This window comes from Talpa occidentalis, unplaced genomic scaffold (genome assembly GCF_014898055.3).
Source record: "Talpa occidentalis isolate TD23 unplaced genomic scaffold, MPIMG_talOcc4v2.1 talOcc4.16, whole genome shotgun sequence".
Taxonomy (NCBI): domain Eukaryota; kingdom Metazoa; phylum Chordata; class Mammalia; order Eulipotyphla; family Talpidae; genus Talpa; species Talpa occidentalis.
Genome location: NW_023601653.1, coordinates 65,451,874 through 65,469,950, shown reverse-complemented (window position 1 = coordinate 65,469,950; position 18,077 = coordinate 65,451,874). Strand labels below are relative to the sequence as shown.

General features: G+C 33.1%; 1 protein-coding gene across 1 annotated transcript; it reads right to left on the bottom strand.

Annotated features, from left to right (window-relative positions):
- Window positions 1-331: 331 nt before the first annotated feature.
- On the bottom strand, window positions 332-10,675 carry KLRK1 (killer cell lectin like receptor K1). The gene is made up of 6 exons (XM_037513235.1): window positions 10,636-10,675; window positions 8,913-9,020; window positions 2,177-2,242; window positions 1,700-1,851; window positions 1,299-1,402; window positions 332-449 (listed from the first exon to the last, which is right to left on the bottom strand). The coding sequence occupies exons 1-6, from the start codon at window positions 10,673-10,675 to the stop codon at window positions 332-334; spliced, it is 588 nt and encodes a 195-aa protein (XP_037369132.1).
- Window positions 10,676-18,077: the final 7,402 nt, after the last annotated feature.

The window sequence follows — 18,077 nt, the reverse complement described above, 5'->3', positions numbered from 1 at the left end:
AACGGGCAGACTGACGAAATCCATTGCTGAAGGGAGCAGCAGGAGCAACAGGAGAGGTCTGCATCACCATGTGGGATTCTTGCTGGCCAGCCAGGATTGAACCAGCACTGCAGAGGCTGTGGACAGCTTCACAGTATGGCGCTCAACCACCTGCACCACCAGGGAAGTCCCTATTTATTTGTTACATGCCATAGATGAAAGTATGGTTCAATAACTATTTGCAAAATTTTCTTCTGGAAAATAAAAATGAGAATGGAGAATTTTCTTCTTCAGAAAATGGGTTTTGTGTCTTTGAATCCTTTTTTTTTTTTTTTAATGAATCGTGAGCTCTTTACACCACCCTCTGCATACAAATGTAGGTATTTTGATGTGAACAATCATCTGTATAACCTTTAAAATTTGAGCCATAAACTGCACAGCTTCCATTCTGCATTTCAATTATGGATAGTCTAGATTAGAAAGAACAACAAATTCATTACTTAATTGATGTAAAATAAAAAAAAGAAATAATAATTTTTCAAATATAAGTAAGAAAATAGTATCGTTTCAGGAGCTTTTAAGAATATGCCTGGCCTTTCTTAATTCACAGATGTGCAAAATGTTTTGCCATACTACCTGTTATCATTTCTCAGAGCACTGATTACACTGGCTTATACTTTTTGGTTTATAATTCTATCTCTGACTGAAGTGTGGGCTCTTGAGGGAGCTGTATCCCTCACTGCAGGTGGTTTTATTTATAATAGTTAACAGCTGGGAGCATCTGGAAAGGGAAAGTTTTGTAAGAGATCATTGCATTAGTTATCTCGATCTTATTAATGGCTCATGGGTGCATATGCTGGTAAAAAATTATTAAATTGCAATCTTTAGATATGTATAGTTTATTAAGCATTAATCATATCTCAACCACTCTGGCAATAACTTCAAAAAGAAGGTATGTGATGCTTAGCTTGTGTTCCCTAACCAGAGGTGTTCTGGAGAACATCCCCGGTGCCAAGGACATCTGTACCTGGGTGTATATTCCAGACCTTTGTGTCATTCTCTGTGTGTGCACGTCCATCTACACAGTAAGGTCTAGGGATCCTGAACTGCAACATCGAACCCCAGGAACTTCTACAAAGAAGAATCTCTGTGTATATGTACTTATAGAATATGACCACATTATCACATAACTATGCAATTTATTGGCATGCATATATGGACCTCTATACCTTATTGCTGTGAAGGACAATGTGGTAGTTCAGCAATCATCAGGCTAGCGTAGGACAAGTATACATGATACTACTGTTATAGAGACTTACTGGTTGGAGGAGAGAATGGAACCATCTTCCCACTGCCAGGATCCGTTTGATGGAATTTGTGTTAGTCCCATCCAATGATATGACTTCACCAAGTTCAAAAAGTCCTGTTTGAAACCATACATAAATCACAAATAAAATCAGTGTGCACATAATCACAATGTAATAGTCATTTAATCATTTCTTCCCATACTTGGGTAAAATACATTTTCAAGCATAAATTCCACTTAGACAATGCATACACATTACCTGTTTTTTTTTTTTTTTTTTTGAATGCAGAAAGATGTAAGGGGTTGCTATATCTGAATCTTCGTGTCTCTCTCATGCTCAGGTTCATATTCTTGTAATTTCTCTCACGTGTTAGAATAAATCATAAGAATGAGAATTAAAGAAAAAATACTCACCTGATCCTCTTTGCTGTATATCTTCAGGAGGGTGGAATTTTGAGTCTTACAAGAAGTTTGACTGTCACGCCAGTTTTTGCTCTCATTAAAAAATTTGTAGCAGTTATTTCTATAACATATCCAGTTTTCAGAACATGGGCCACAGTAACTTCCTAGAAAATGAGAACACATTACTAATTTCACATAGCTCTGAACACTATAGCAGATTTTGCCTAGACAGGTAAAATACTTTTTCTTAATTCTAGTTCTAAAATTCCAGATAAATAAATCATTATTTGAATACTCCCCTTGACATATCTCTATATAAACATGGATTATGAATAAAAACTAATCATTGTCTTACACTGTTTTTTGTTGTCTTTTGATACATGCCTATATACTATGTGTGCATGTGAAATGGAGAGAGAGAAAAACAGAGAGGGAGAGAGAGATATTAATGTATTTTGTGCTTCGAAATAGAGGAATACTCTCACTTACCTTTCAAAGGAACTTCCAAAGGAACTTCCGAAGGAACTTCCAAAGGAACTTCTTGGTTAAATAACCCTTTTAAAATAATAATTATTATTAGTCAGAATGGGGGCATTGCAATTGTATGAGGAATATAAAAATAAAATTTATTAATTAAAAAATAATTATTATTAAAAGATTGTGTATTATTAGTAATTTAAGTTAAAGAAAGCATAGTTGACACATTTCTAGGTTGATAACAAAAACATTTGGATACATTCAATAATACCAATTTATGTTTCTGTGTGTCTGAATCTTAGTCATAATAGCACATGCCTGTCATTAGAGTAACAATGTTAACTACTTCTCTGTTATCACTTACAATTGATGTTCATGACACACAATCTTGTTATTGCCATTAAAACAAAATGGATCCCCAAGGCTATAGCAATGGAATGGACAAGGAAATATGGAGATGCTGTCAGGGAAAAAAAAAAGTGTGAAAGATGAGCAAAATAAAGATTAAAGGATTAGGTGTCTCTGCATTTAATATAAACATTAGCTTATTTTTTAAAGGGTGAGTATGGTGTCAGTACTTTTTTCCTCAATTACTTTTCTCAGAGTAGATAACAATTGCTTTGTAAACGATTAAAAATAACAATATAAAATGTAATGTCCCTTTATTCATCTCAACAAGTTACCTGTTCCCTCCTATAATAAATCACAGTCATCATATTAAATGTTTTCATGCAGATGCAATAATAAATATGGATAGTCGCCCCTCTGCTCCCCTTTTTTAAAAAAAATTATTTATTTATGAATACAAGAGCTGGGGTACAGGCCAGAGGTATGGGGGGTGAGAGGATTCAAGAGAGACAGAGTGGGGAGCAGAGTAGGCAGATTGATAGAAGTATACTGCTGAGGGGAGCAGCAGGCGAGTCAAGAGAGGTCTGCTGTGCCATGTGGGTTGCTCCCTGGCCATCAGGTATCAAACTTGAGCAGCAGAGGCTGCAGATAGCTTCATAGGTTGCGTCTTAACCCCTTGTGCCACCAGGGAGGCCCTTTGCTCACCTTTAAAAATATGCATTTAAGACGCTACACAAATATTCTCTGAATTTTTTGAATTAAGAAAATATCCTGACAGCATAAGAAGAAGATGACATGAGAGAAGGCTCCCTGCTTAGTTCCCAGGAGGATAATCCAAAGTAGTCCACCAGGAACTTGACACAGAAAACCTTGTGATTTATGGTGAACAAAAGTACCTCCTGGTGGGCCTCCCCTGTGGCACAGAGGGTTGAGCATAGCTCTGTGAAACTGTCTGCAGCCTCTGCAGCGCTAGTTCGATTTCTGGCCGGCCAGGGAGATTCCCACATGGCGAGACAGACCTCTCCTGTCTTTTCCGCTGCTCCCCTTAGCAATATATTTTGGTTGTCTGCCTGTTCTGCTACCTGCTCTGTCTCTGGTGAATCTTTGCACCCTCCCGCACCTCTGGCCTGTACCCTCACTCTTGTATAAAAATAAAAAAAAAAAATCTTAAAAAAAAAAGTTAAAAAAATAAAATAAAGTACCTCCTGGACAACAGAGACCAACACTGACCAAGTAAAATAGAAGAGATGTTGAGGAAATTTAAATAATTTAAATCTATGAACAAAAGGTGGGTGACTAGGTATGCCAGTCAGGATGAAAATAACCTCAACAAAATTTTAACAAATCAAATATAATAAAACATTGAAGGATTATCACCATGAACAAGTGAGACTTAATATAGGGAAACAAGGATGGGTCAGTATCAAATCTCCATCAGTATGATTCACATCCAGAAAAGGAAGGAGAAAAATCATATCAATAAATGCACAGAAAGATTTGATATGACTCACCTACATTTACAATAAAAACTCACAAAATAAGGATAGGTGGAAAAACCTCAACACAATGAAATACATATATACAAACTACAACTCTCATCATTTTCAACAGTGAAAAACTGAAAGCTTTTCTGTGAATAACTAGTAAAGACAAGGGTCTCCACATTCATCACTGCTATTCAACATAATAGTGGAAGTCTTGGCTAGAATAATTAAGCAAAAGCAAGATCTAAATGGAATCCATAGTAGGAAAGAGGAAGTAAAAAATATCACTATTTGCAGACGGCATGATAATATGTAGAGAAAACCCTAAATATTCCACTAATCCTTAATTAAAATAAAAAATCAATTCAGTAAAGTTCAAGGTAAAAATCAATTTGCAATAATCAGTTGTTATTCTGTATGCAAATGAGTTAGAAAGGAGAGAAATCAAGTGAACAATCCTATTCACATTTACAACAAAACTAATTAAATATCTGTAAGAAAGCTTAACAAAGCAAATGAGGGACCTATATAATTAAAAACTATAAGATATTGTCAAATGTAATAGAAGGCACACACACAATTGGAAATATATTCCCTGCTCATAGATCGAAACAGCAAACATTGTTAAAATGGCCATTTTACTCAAAGCAATACATAAATTCAATGCAACCCCTAACAAGTTTCCAATAACATTCTTCAATGAAATAGAATAAACAATACTGAAATTAATAATGAAGCACAAAAAGCCCAAATAGCTAAAACAATCTTGACAAAAAAAGAGGGGTACTGGAGCTAAAACAATTCCAGACTTTATATTACAAAACTGTAATAATCAAAATTGTATGATATTGGAACAAAACAAACACACAAAGTAATGGAATACAATTGAGAGACCAGAAATAAACCCACATTTCTATGAACACTTAACCTATTAAAAGTAGCTAAGAGTATACATTATAGAAAATTTCTGCAACAAATGTTGTTGGAAAAGGTGGATAAGTATATGCAAAATAATGAAATTGTATCACATCTTACACAAAAATTAACTCAAAATGGATTAAAGACATGGATATAAGATGCAAAACTATATGATAAATGGAAAAAATAGGCATAAGACTCTGACATTGGCTTCAAAGATGTCTTTGGAAATTATTTTCCAATGGCAAGAGAAGACAAGTTAATTATAAATAAATTATACTACAACAAACTAAATAGCTTCTACACAGAGAAAGAACATGTCAATAAAACAAGCAATAACAACAAAAACAAAACATCCTACTTAATGGGAGAAAATATTTGTATATGATACATCTGACAAAGGACTGATATCTGAAATATAAATAACTCTTGCAACCCAAGAAAACAATTAACACATTTTTTTTTAAATAAAGGACAGCAGGCACTTCTCTAAAGAAGACATGCAAATGGACAATAGCCACATGAAAAAAATGTTCATCATCCATCACTTATCATCAGGAAAATGCAAATCAAAACCACAATGACATAGTTCATTACACCCAGGAGAATGGCCTTTATCAAGATCAGAAACAAGTGTTGGAATAGAATGGGGGAAAAACAAATCTTATACACCTTGGGTGAGAATGTAGACTTATCCAGGCCCTGTAGAAAACAGTATGGAGATTTCTTAAAATATTAAAATTAGACCTACTATATGAACCAGTAATTCCACTCTAGAGTTCTAATTGAAGAAAGCAAAAACTCCAATTCAAGGGATGTATGCACTTTCAAGTTCATTGTAGCACTACTTACAATAGCCAAGTTATGGAAAAAACCTATGTGCCAAAGGACAGAGGAAAGGATCAGGAAAATGTCACACACACATGCACACACACACAGGAATATTACTTAGCTATAAAAATATTAACTCTTGCCATTTGCAATAATGTGGATGAATCTGGAAAGGGGAATGTTAAATGCAATATATCAGGAGAATGACATGTGCAGGATGGATTCATATGTGTGTGGAATATAGAGCAACAACAACAAAAAAAGGCAAGATAATAACCAAGCAATAAAAAAACATTTGACATATGAACAATAAAACTGAAGCAACCAGATGGGTGGGTGTGCAGTAGGGGTGGAGGTGTGAGGTTCCAGTGGAACATTGTGGAGGAGTACTGGAGTTTTGGTGGTGAGTGTTGTGTGGTAACACACCTGAAGGGTGTGATCCTGTTCAGCCAAACTACATAGTGTGGTAAACCAATGTGTTACTTCAAGGGAAAAAAAAATAAATGAGTATACACATCCTATTAATTACTCCATATTATGTTTTATAATTATGTCAGTTATATTTTATTAAACTGTTTTAGCAACATATCTATTAACAGATTTTAATTTTTTCCAAGGCATGTTTATCTTGTTTCTTAGCTTTTGCTTTTAGAATAATGGCATGAATAATTCATTCATACCTGACTTATTTATTTTTTTAAGATTTATTTTTTTATGCACACAAGAACTGGGATACAGGACAGAGGTGCAGGGGGGTGAGAGGATTCACCAGAGACAGAGCGGGGAGCAGAACAGGCGGATTGACTGAAATACACTGCTGAAGGGAGCAGTGGGCTAGACAGGAGAGATCTGCTGCACCATGTGGGTTACCTCCTTGGTTGGGGCTTGAACTCAGTGCTGCAGTGGGCGCGGATAGCTTCATAGTGCTGAGACTTAATGCCTTGTGCCACCAGGAAGGCCCTGTACTTATTTTTGAGAAACTGTCTATGAGAAATTGCTGAAAATGTAATTTCTGAGTCAAAGTATGACTGTGTTGTAAATTTTTGTAATGATTAACAATTTCCATTCAGATTATCTACTAATTTTTGTAGTATCAAAATTAAATTTAAAAGACTATGGGTGCTTTGGTAGTGGGTGTGGTATGGTAAGATGTATCAGAGGAGGGGTGAGCCTATTACCCTAAATCATACACGGTGGAGTAAAGAAATGTCACCTCAGTAAGAATGAATAAATAAAAGCCTGTTTGCTCATACCTTCCACTGACCTCAAATTTTTCATATTTTAGAATGTATAATTTGATAAACAATACATTTTTAAATGTGACATTTTGTTATTAAAATTGAGCATATTTTACTATGTTTTATAATTTTGCATACAAATTTTCTCTTTGAGACTTTTCTTATTTGATTTAAGTATCATTTTATTATATTTTAGTTTAAAAATAGTAGTTCATTTCTTGCCAGTTGTTTTGCAAACACATGTTTTAGGCATCATTTGTCTTTTAACTTCTTGATATTTTGGGTGTGAGGAAAGGGTAATGTTTCTGTGGTTGACTTGATCAAATTTTACTTTATGGTTTACACTTTTTTATGTGAATAAAAATGCTGTCATTATTCTGAGTTTATAAATCATGATCTTGTCCTTCTATAATGTTACATAGTTTCCTTTCTTATTAGTTTCTGTGTGTGTGTGTGTGTGTGTGTGTATAACTCAGGAACTCAAATTATAAAAAATAATCTCACCAATATGAAATATCACCTTTGGCATATAACACATTCCCATATATATTTGCATGTGTTCCTAATTTTTTAATCTGTCCATTCAAATTATATGTAAAATTTCCTTAGTTTTATATATGTTTGAGTATTGGATAATGCCCACAACATTATATTATATTTTTTTTATATTTTCAGTATAACTATGCTTCTTATGTTCCTAAGAACATTAAAGGTAGCTTTTCAAGAGCCTGCCACTTGTAAAATACAGTGCATTGGTCTTTCAGTAGAATAATATTAAATGAATAGATATGTAGAGATAATTTGCATTTTTAGAATGTCTTTTATCCTAGAAGAGTTTCTATTTCCATCACGCATGTCTCTTATTTTGTGTTCATAGTAAAATTGTGAATCAATACATTTATTTAAAAGATTCTGTTTTTTTCTGTTATTTAATTTTATAAATATGGCATGCTATCATATTTACCTTGTTAATATGAAAGTAAATAAGTTAGTTAATAAGACAACTGATTTTTAAATGTTATTTTCAATCAAATTCAAATATCCTTGTTTTTAATATTTTAGATGATGATCTTGAGGTTTTTCATGTTTTATATCACATATTTTGCAAATAATTTTGCAAAATTATTTTAATTTTATTTTAATTTTCCTTCTTTATTATATTTCATATCATTTACTTTTTCTCCTTTTTTGTGTTTATTATTATGCAGTAGTAATGATAATAAAAATTCTTGCCTTCTTCTGACTATAATGAAAATGCCGCCAGCATTTGGCAATAAGCATAATGATAGGGTTTGAATCTCTCTCTATACACATTCATTTCCATTTTAAAAGCTGTAAAAAATAAATTCTTAATTAAGAATTATGTTGAATTGTATCCCAAATCTTTTCAACATTATGCATATGATCATTCACTAATTCCCCTTTGATGATTACATCTTGGATGTTTTCATTCTTATAATTAACTCTAGTAAAGTGACGCTACCTGACCATTATTTTTAACAGTTAATCTAGATTCATAGGTTAGAGTAGCGTGGTTCTTCTCTCTGTGTAAGGTCTGTCAAGCTCTTTGTAATGCTATTCAATATGACATAAGACAACATACTTTCCTCACTATATTCAGAAATGTTTCTGTGAATAAAAATCACATTGGATTTAAACTGTAATGTAATTCTGAAGACTATCTTGTATTTCTTTCTGCTTTTCATCTCTAGTTACTCATTACTATGACATTCTCAATATTTCAGGGCACAAAATTATCCTACATAATATTTTCTGTTAATTGTATGATGTGTTACACTATTAGAAAAGAGTTAATCTCATTTCTGTTTTCATCATGAAAGTAAAGTTCACTGATTGTTGATCACTGATCTAAACAATTTCTGAGTCACCTCAGGATATGAGAGAAGCCCAGCAGGATAGGGGACTTACAGTTTTCTCCATGTTTAGTTGTCATTGGTGTAATTCTTCTCCTTTGCTCTCTTTTGGAAATATCATGAGTTACCAGTTCAGAGTTAGAACCATGACATTCACTGAGCTCTGGAGAAAGATAATTCAGACCAATATGAGTCACGGTCTTTCTTCCACGTGGGTCATAAATTTTCAAAATTCAACTTACCATTTCTGCGCAAATCCTTTTAAAGGTTAACATCACATTACTTTTGTTTTTTATTCCTTTATTGCTATGATGTTTACACTGTGATATAAATAAATTATATTTAGTCTGTGGAAAAATAGTGTAGCAAGATACTGTGTACTATTAAAATAAGTAAATTCTTAACATGCAATTAAATCTAACATCAAAGACTGAAGAATGAAAAAGACAGGCACCTAACCAAATGAGATATGTATCTCATAAAACCACAGATACTAAGTTAACTTCACGAGTTGCAAAACCAAAAAGAGGAAGGAAGAAATAAAGGAAGGAAGAAAAAAGAAAAAAAAATATCACAGGGTTTTGAAACAACTTGGTAAGTTTTTTTTATTAAAAAAAGTGTAATAAAATAATATGCATTTAGTATTAATCATGTAGCAAACACATGCAACTAGTATGTTTCACTTTCTTTATAGTGAAGGAAAACAACGAATAAAAATGTATAGTAAAATCTTAGGATGAAGAAAAAAATCTTACCTTTCAAACAAACAAGTAAACAATAATTTTCTCTTTCTTTTTGAGAGTATTCATTACTCTGCAGAAGCCTTGTGTAAATAAAACACTAGTGCTAATTACCTCTTACATTAAACATTAAACTGAAAAAAATCAAACCTAAACATTGTATATTTACATATAAATTTAATTATTAAGCGTGTGAAAGGCCATGTTTTATTTTATGGATGAAGAACTGCATCTTAGAAGAGACAAATATTATAACATTTAATATAAATATTGCCTCTATAAGTAGTTTATAATGCTTTTATTTTTTTAAGGATTTATTTTATTTATTTATGCATATAAGAGCTGGGGTATAGGCCAGAGATGTGGGGTGAGGTAAGAGTAATCACCATAGACAGAGTGGGGAACAAAACAGATGAATCTACTGAAATACACTGCTGAGGGAGCAGCAGGCAAGACAGGCTTGGTCTGCTGCTCCATGTGGTTTAGCTCCCTGGCTGGGGCTCGAACTCATACTGTAGTGGCTGCCAATAGCTTCATGGTGTTGAGACTTAACCTCATGGGCCACCAGGAAGGCCCCACAATGCTTTTACTTCAAGAAGCATTTTCAAATATATGTCACTTAAGATGAAAATCATAGAACTCCAGTAAGGGTAAATATAACATTTTTTTTTTAATCTTTAGCTGATGGAAAAGGAAATTAAAGTGCATAGAGGCTGTGTATTCCCCCAGACTCAGTACAAAAGACTAATGAATCTTTGGTGAAATTTCGGTTCTTCTAACTCCAAATCCAGAAGCTGTCATGATTAAACCTGCCTCAAATTTTGAGAGAGGTTACTTTAGTTAATTAACTAATGAAGGGAGAAGGACGCTGACATGCTTTTGAATAAAACATGAAATTAACATAATATGAACAAAATATGGAATGAACATAAGGAAGGAGAAACAGTGCTTTCCTATGCCTTGCATACTTGTATCAGATTCCGGGGATCTTAAAAGTAAACAGTGGCCAAACTATACATTTATTTGGAAAGTACATACCTGTATTCTGGTTAGTCCGCTTATCTCGGGTCAACCCCATCATCTAATATTAATTTACTTCAGAGATGAGTCCAAAGTCTTTTTCATAAAAGGTTCCTAAGTAAAATAAAAGTATGCATTTAGTTTTTGTTTCTTTTATTTGTGTGTGAAGTGAGACGATATATTTTAATTAGAAAAGTAAGAAGACTGTAAAATTCCCTCAGTCATGTAAAAAAAGGGGGGAGATAGAAATGAGAATTCATAAAAAGGCAAGTAAAATAAATTTTTGTATCTCTTGGTTATATAATAAAGAATTATTTCAAAAATTTCAAAAAATATAAGTGGTGTTTTTTGTTCACTTACATAAAGATACTTAAAACTACTTGTTCTTACTGATATTGAATGACAAAAGACAGTCGTCTATAGTAGTTTTATTTTATTTGGTGATAATTTCTTTCTTTGCAAGGTTAATTTGGGTTGGAAGTGTGCATTTTTGCTGAATAGTTTTCTTAGTACATTTTAATTCAACTTCCATTCATAGCACCATCATCATTTATAATAAGCTCCCATCACCACATCATGAACAAAAGCATCTCACATTTGTGTACATCATAACATCTTACAGCACCTAGCAGTTTCCCTGAAAAAATTAGCTGTTGAATAATGAGGTATAGTACTTAGGTTAAAAAATGAATAGTTTCATATTTGGTGTAATAACAGGAAGCAACAGATATACAATTTCTTTCATTTTGCAAGTAGTGTATCACAGAAGCTAAGTGCCTTCTGCAAGAGCAGCAAACTCCTAAGTATCAGAATTCAAACTGAAATTCAATTCTCTAATCCCAAAAGTAAGATTAATTCTTTGCTTTTGTTTAGAAATAAAGTTTAATCCCACATGACAACTTCTGGTTCTTTATTAAGTATATTTTCTAATTGCCTATCTAGGATTAAAGTGAAAACAAGTATACCTCAGAAGTAATAAACATTTCTTGCCCTAAATAATTCTCTTCAAATACAAATCCATTAGAACTGCCTTATAGTAGAAATATTTTTACATAGTATCTTGAGTTTGATACCCCAACAATTCCTCATTTCTTAAATAATAGTTGTTAGAACACACACACACACACACACACACACACACAGAAACACATAGACACAGACACACCCCATAAAGACTCACACCTGAAGAAAAAGCAGGTCCTGAAACTTGTGGAATCCCATTCAAATGGATAATTTACACATTGAAGTTTCTAATGTAAAATTGAAGCTAGAAATGTTGAATCAATTTTGATCTCAGAGAAAGATATACTCTTTCCTTTCAAAATGCACAGTCAAAAAACCACAGCATCCCCTGTTCATCACTGCACTGAAAACAACTAATTGATGAAACAGATGTTAAGTCTTATAATCATCTTATAACAAGAAGTCTTCTAGAGTGTTGAATTTTTTTATTGAAATACATTAGTTTATAACATTATGTAAATTTCTCATGTACAGCAATTGAATTTGACATCTATATCTTGCTCATCAATATCACCACCAAAAGTATAGGTGTGTCTCTGTTTCATCTGCTCATCTGCTTTGTGACTATAATTCACAAGTGAGTGAAATTATATAGTATTTATCTTCTTCCATCTGAGTTGTTTTACTTAGCACAATACCTTCAAGTTTCATCTTTCTTGCCCAAAAAGTGACCACTGTAGAATGAAACAACTGGAAAAAAAAAACCAAAAAACAGCTGTTTTATGTGCTCATGAATACAAAACTTCAGTCACTAAATCCACAATCAGTATGTTCAATCAATAAGATTATTTTTAGTAAAAAAATCTTCAGTTAATAGATCAGTTAGACACTGTAACTGTCTCCTATATATAATAGTAGGAGATAAATCAACATAGGCTAGTATTTTAGTTGACTCAGGAAAGATTGATTAAAGCTAGAATCAGTTTTAGGAAATCAGTGGGTTTTTAAAAATCTTCTCAAAAGGAATAAGATAAAAACCCAATAGCTTTACGTGAGAGATATAATAAATTTTTTAAGGGATTCCCTGGTGGCACCAGGTGTTAAGTCTTAGCACTATGAACTATCAGCAGCCGCTGCAAAGAATCACTTTCGAGAAAAGTGGCTTTATGTTAATGCCTTTAAGTATAATTGAGATTTTACAACTTTTAAATAGAAGATGAGAAAAAGGGGAACAAAACGTCTGAATATTCTATTTTTTTTTAATAGAGGCATACTATTTATTTATTTGTTTGTTTGTTTGTTTTGTTTATACATGCACTGGGTACAGTCAGAAGCGCGGGAGGGTGAGAGAATTCACCAGAGCCAGAGCGGGGAGCAGAGCAGGCAGAAGGACCGAAGTACACTGCTGAGCGGAGCAGCAGGCTGCAGGAGAGGTCTGCGGCGCCATGTGGGACCCTCCTCCGGTGGCCTGGGAGCAGCCGGGGATCGAACCGGGGCCGCATAGGCTGCGGTCAGCTTCGCAACCCAGTGCCCAACTGGTGCACCACCGGGGAGGCCCTGAATATTCTATTAACTTCACTTAGCTCCAATAGGAACTTAGAGTCAGTCCTGTGGCTGAGTCATAAAAACTCACCTACAAGCATAATTTATTTGGAAACAACTACCCTGATAAAGTTAAGCAAGGGGAGTTATGGCAGCCCTCCTAAAGGCTCTAAGTGAATTGATAGGCTTAGGAAAGGATTTTCAAAGAGGCCTATTCTAAATGAGTCCAGAAAAATGAGTTAAATAAGTAAGTAAGAAAGGCAGGGAAGGCCGCAAAGTTACATGTATGTAATTTCTGACCTCTCAAAAGAATTGGAGAAAGTTGCAATGCTTTGCAAACAACCTAACTCACTTAAGAAAAATCACCAGCATCTCAAGTAACTGTGCAAACATGAGTTTTTGTTAGGCTGGAGGTAGGTTTTAAAAATTATTGTTGTTAAGTAAGCAAACTTCTCGAGCTGATCAATTGGTCATATTGGCCAGCAAGACGCAGGCTGCCTCACAGGGCTGAGGTCACACTTAGCTCTTCCTGTGAGCCCTTGACGCGGGGGAGGGGAGACCACAGTGCAACTCTGTGGTGAGAAACAGTCTGTTGAGCAGGATGCTCACTGCAACTGTGGTGTGAAAGCTACATGTTTTGGGGATGTTTATTGGACAGTCACCCATAAGCAAAAGCGTAATAAGTATGTGGTTTTGACCAAATGAAACTATTATATTCTTGGCTTTTCTGAAAACGTGTTTGAATTGAAACAAACCAAAAGAATAAAATCTAAAATTCAGAAGAATAATTAAGTCAATAAATAAAAGAGACTAGGAAAAACGGTCTCTGGGTGGACACAGCAAAACACACTTGAAGAAATATTTACTCATAATCTATAATACATTTGGCTGTGTTTTATGTGTTGAGTGAGACACTTAGAATGTCACATATTGTAATAGAATGAACACTAGGCAGAGCTTCTGGAAATCTTGAGTGTATGCTTCATTGGGAGTGGAAGAAGCATAGGTAACCATGGCAACTAACTGATTTTTTTTTTTACCTGTTATGGTTTCCTGGTCTAGGAATGGCTGTATAATTTCTCAATCCTGTCTCCAGTTGAGATTTTATGTGATTCTAAACATGAGCAATTCTAGTGACATGTCATTTTTTTCCCCACAAAGACATGCTTTCATTATATTAGTTAATTCATACCAGGAAATTTCATTTTGTTTGTTTAATATAAATCTGTAATTCATAAGGTGACAGAAAAGTATTTATCCCTGTGGTGTTGTTATCTTAGAACATGTGAATAAACAGCCATACACAAATAGTAATACTTTTCAGATTTGCTTTTAGGTAAATCCTATGTGTGACTTAGTGGTTACTTGTTTGTTTGCTTTTAAACTGACATTTCCTTCCTCAATAATATCCACACACTTGAGAAAAATAACACCATTGACAACTTCAGCATTTTGTATCCAAATAGATTTTGGGTTTACTTAAGTAATTTGAAGACAAGGAATTGATTAGAACAAACCTCTTGGAACACTTTACACAATCTGCTAAAGGTGAATCTATGGATACCTTATGATTCAGCAATCTATTCCTAGCTCTCTCTCTCTCTCTCTCCCTCTCTCTCTCACTATATATATATATATATATATATATATAAGCATATACACTTCAATGATAGCAAATTTATTCTTAAAAATACAAATGATAACAACTAAGTTGTCCAAAAACAGTAAATAAAGCATATATTTATGCAATAAAATTATATATGACAATGAAAATAAGTGAACTATTTTTATGTTAAGCCAAACATTTCAATCTCATGGATATAATATTGACTGAAAAAAAAAAAGAGAGACAAAAATGTAAAAATACATGTACTAGGAATAATTCATATAAAATTTCAAAACAGGCAAATCTAAAGTAAGATTCTATAAAACTCACTAAAAGTGTCTAATCTGTTCTTTAATCACTCCACTGATTTTTCATTTAAATGATTTTGTATTTATTTCTTGAATTCCTACTTGTGACTTTTTCAAATTTCTTTGTCTCTTCCCCATCACCCAATCCGCAGACACTAACTTTTTTGATGTGACTATTTCTCTCACACTTTTATTTGTCTTAAATATTTATACTTTGTAATCAATATTCAAAAATTTTATCATTTGTATTTATTTTTTGTACTCTTTGCAATTTTGGACTGTATCCCCCAAGTCCTATGTGACCTGGGATAATAATATCTCCAGAAGGTTTCTATTTTCTATTTATAGTTCACAAGACTACTTTATCTTCATAGTTTTATATTTACTTTTCCCTCTAATCATCACAAAATATTAAACTTCCTAATGTTTTCAAAGAGATTACTTATGTCCCATACCTTTTTTTTTTTGTATTTATTTTTTATACTGAATATCACTGAAGGGGAAGGAGGTTCAGATTAAAACTCTTCAATCATTACCAAGCTGGCTTTTCCAGTGGTTGTTTTTACAGAGCAGTAGCTATTGAAATAAAGATTTAGCTAAATATGAAAAGCCATCATTTTCACAAGTTAATCTCAAGACATCTGATAACTTTTATTGGGAAGTTTTAGCTTTGATCAGTTTATATCCTGTTTAGTCTTAGTATTTAGTTTTGTTTTATTTAGTTTTGTAACTTTCTCCTCAAAATTTGGTTATTTTTGTCTATTTATATTGATAATTAACAATTGAAATTTGAGCATTGCTTTTCTATTATAAAATAGTAGTTCTATCAATGTTTTAATTAATTTAGATAATATACAAGGAAGGTTATCTCTGACAAGGCTAAAATTGTGTTAGCAACCACTTTGAATATCTTATATTTTGAATCTGAGGATTTTCGTTTCTCCTGCAGTTGGTTATAACTGGTAGTTTGCTACCCCTTCACCTCAATTAGCATAAAATGTGATATCTGCTTTGTAAAAATATCACATTACAGAGTGTCTTTCATAACAAGTCAAAATTTATTGCTGCTTCTTTTTTGAAAGCTAGATTGCCATTAAGGAACATTAAAGACTTTAATGAATTGTTTAAATGTTTGCTTTGAAGGTGAGCCTAGCATTCACCTTCTTACCAATCTTGTTAAATATTCATTTTGAATATTCACATATTTTTCCTACATGTATATAGGGAAATAATTTAGAGAATATAAAAAACATGTTTATGGGGCCTCCCTGGTGGCACAAGGGGTTAAGATGCAACCTATGAAGCTCTCCACAACCACTGCAGCACGAGTTCGATCCCCTGGCTGGCCAGGGAGCAATTCACATGGCGCAGCAGACCTCTCCTGACTCTCCTTCTGCTCCCCTCAGCAGTGTATTTCAGTCAATCTGCCTGTTCTGTTCCCCACTCTGTTTCTGGTGAATCCTCTCACCCTCACACCTCTGACTGTACCCCAACTCTTACATGTATAAATAAATAAAACTTTAAAAATATGTTTATGTTCAAGGGAATAAATGTAGGTCAAATATTTATCTAGAAAATGAAAATAAACTATTGAATTATGGCAGAAATAATTCTCAGTCATTGTCAAATTTCTAAAGTTTCTCTCATTGTCAAATTACTAAAGTTTCTCTCAAATTATTTCAGTAACTAGCTGTTGGGGCCACACAAATATTTTTTAGCATTTTAATTCTTATTTTATTATTTATAATTCTATTACCTTCATCAAAGTTATTTTCTAAACATTGTGAAGAGAAACAGAGACATTAGTATAATGAGAGTTTCCAAAATATCTGAATTGCAACAGGGAGAAAAAAACAGATATACATATAATATCAAAAGACATTTATTGTTTCCCATATAAGTACCAAATTTTACCAAAAAATAATTTCATTATGTATCATGTTCCCTGAATTCAAACTATACAAAACAATAATAATCAAAAAAATTATGGTGTTAGAATAAATGGACACATGGAACAATGGAACATAATGAGACCCCCAATAAATCCACACATATAGCAACAGTTAAATTATGACAAAGGAGCCAGAACATACAATAGAAAAAAGAAATTTTCTTCCACAAGTGGATATCCACATGTAAAAGAATGAAATATTCCACGTACACCATACACAAAAAATAATTCAAAATGGATTAAAGACTTGAATGAACAACCTAAAACTATAAATTAGTTATAAAACATAGGAAAAACAGTCCTTGATGTATGCTTAAAGATGTCTTCCAATGACAAGGAAACAAAAGCAAAAATAAATTGGACTACATCAAAATAATAAGCTTTTGTGCATTGAAAGAAACCACCATGAAAACATACTTCTTATAGACTGGATGAAGATAGTTGCAACTCATACATCAACAAGGGATTGTCATACAAAATATATAAAGAACTCACACAGCTCAATCCCCCCAAAAAATGTTGAAAAGAAAACAATGAAAAAAAATAGACATGATCTAAATAGACATTATTCATAAAGTCCAGACATTAACAACCTAAATGCCCATGTAAAGATGACTGGATAAAGATGTCATTTTATACACACACACATACACACAAGTAATATCACTCAGCATTAAAAAGTGCAGTTTTATCATTTGTGACACATAGATAAAACTTGAAATAATTAAGTTAACTAAGTCAGAAGGGGAAAGACAATTATGGTATGATTGCACTCATGAGTGTAATACAAAGAAACCAGTAAAACACAACAACAAAATTCTTAGACAAAACAGCAAAAAGGCAGTTACCATAATGGAAGGGGATGAGAGGAACAAGCAGTTGGGGATCAATTTTACAGTGGTGAATGGTTCTGAAACTTTGGTGGTGTCTGTGGTGTAGAATACAAATTCATCAAGATGTAAAGCTATAAACTTAATATACATAGTATTATAAAACAACAGTACATCAGTTAAAAAGAAAAAGAATCTGATTCAAAATATTCGTGTTGGTTTTCCAAGTAAGTAGGACAGATCCAAAGGCTTTTATAGAG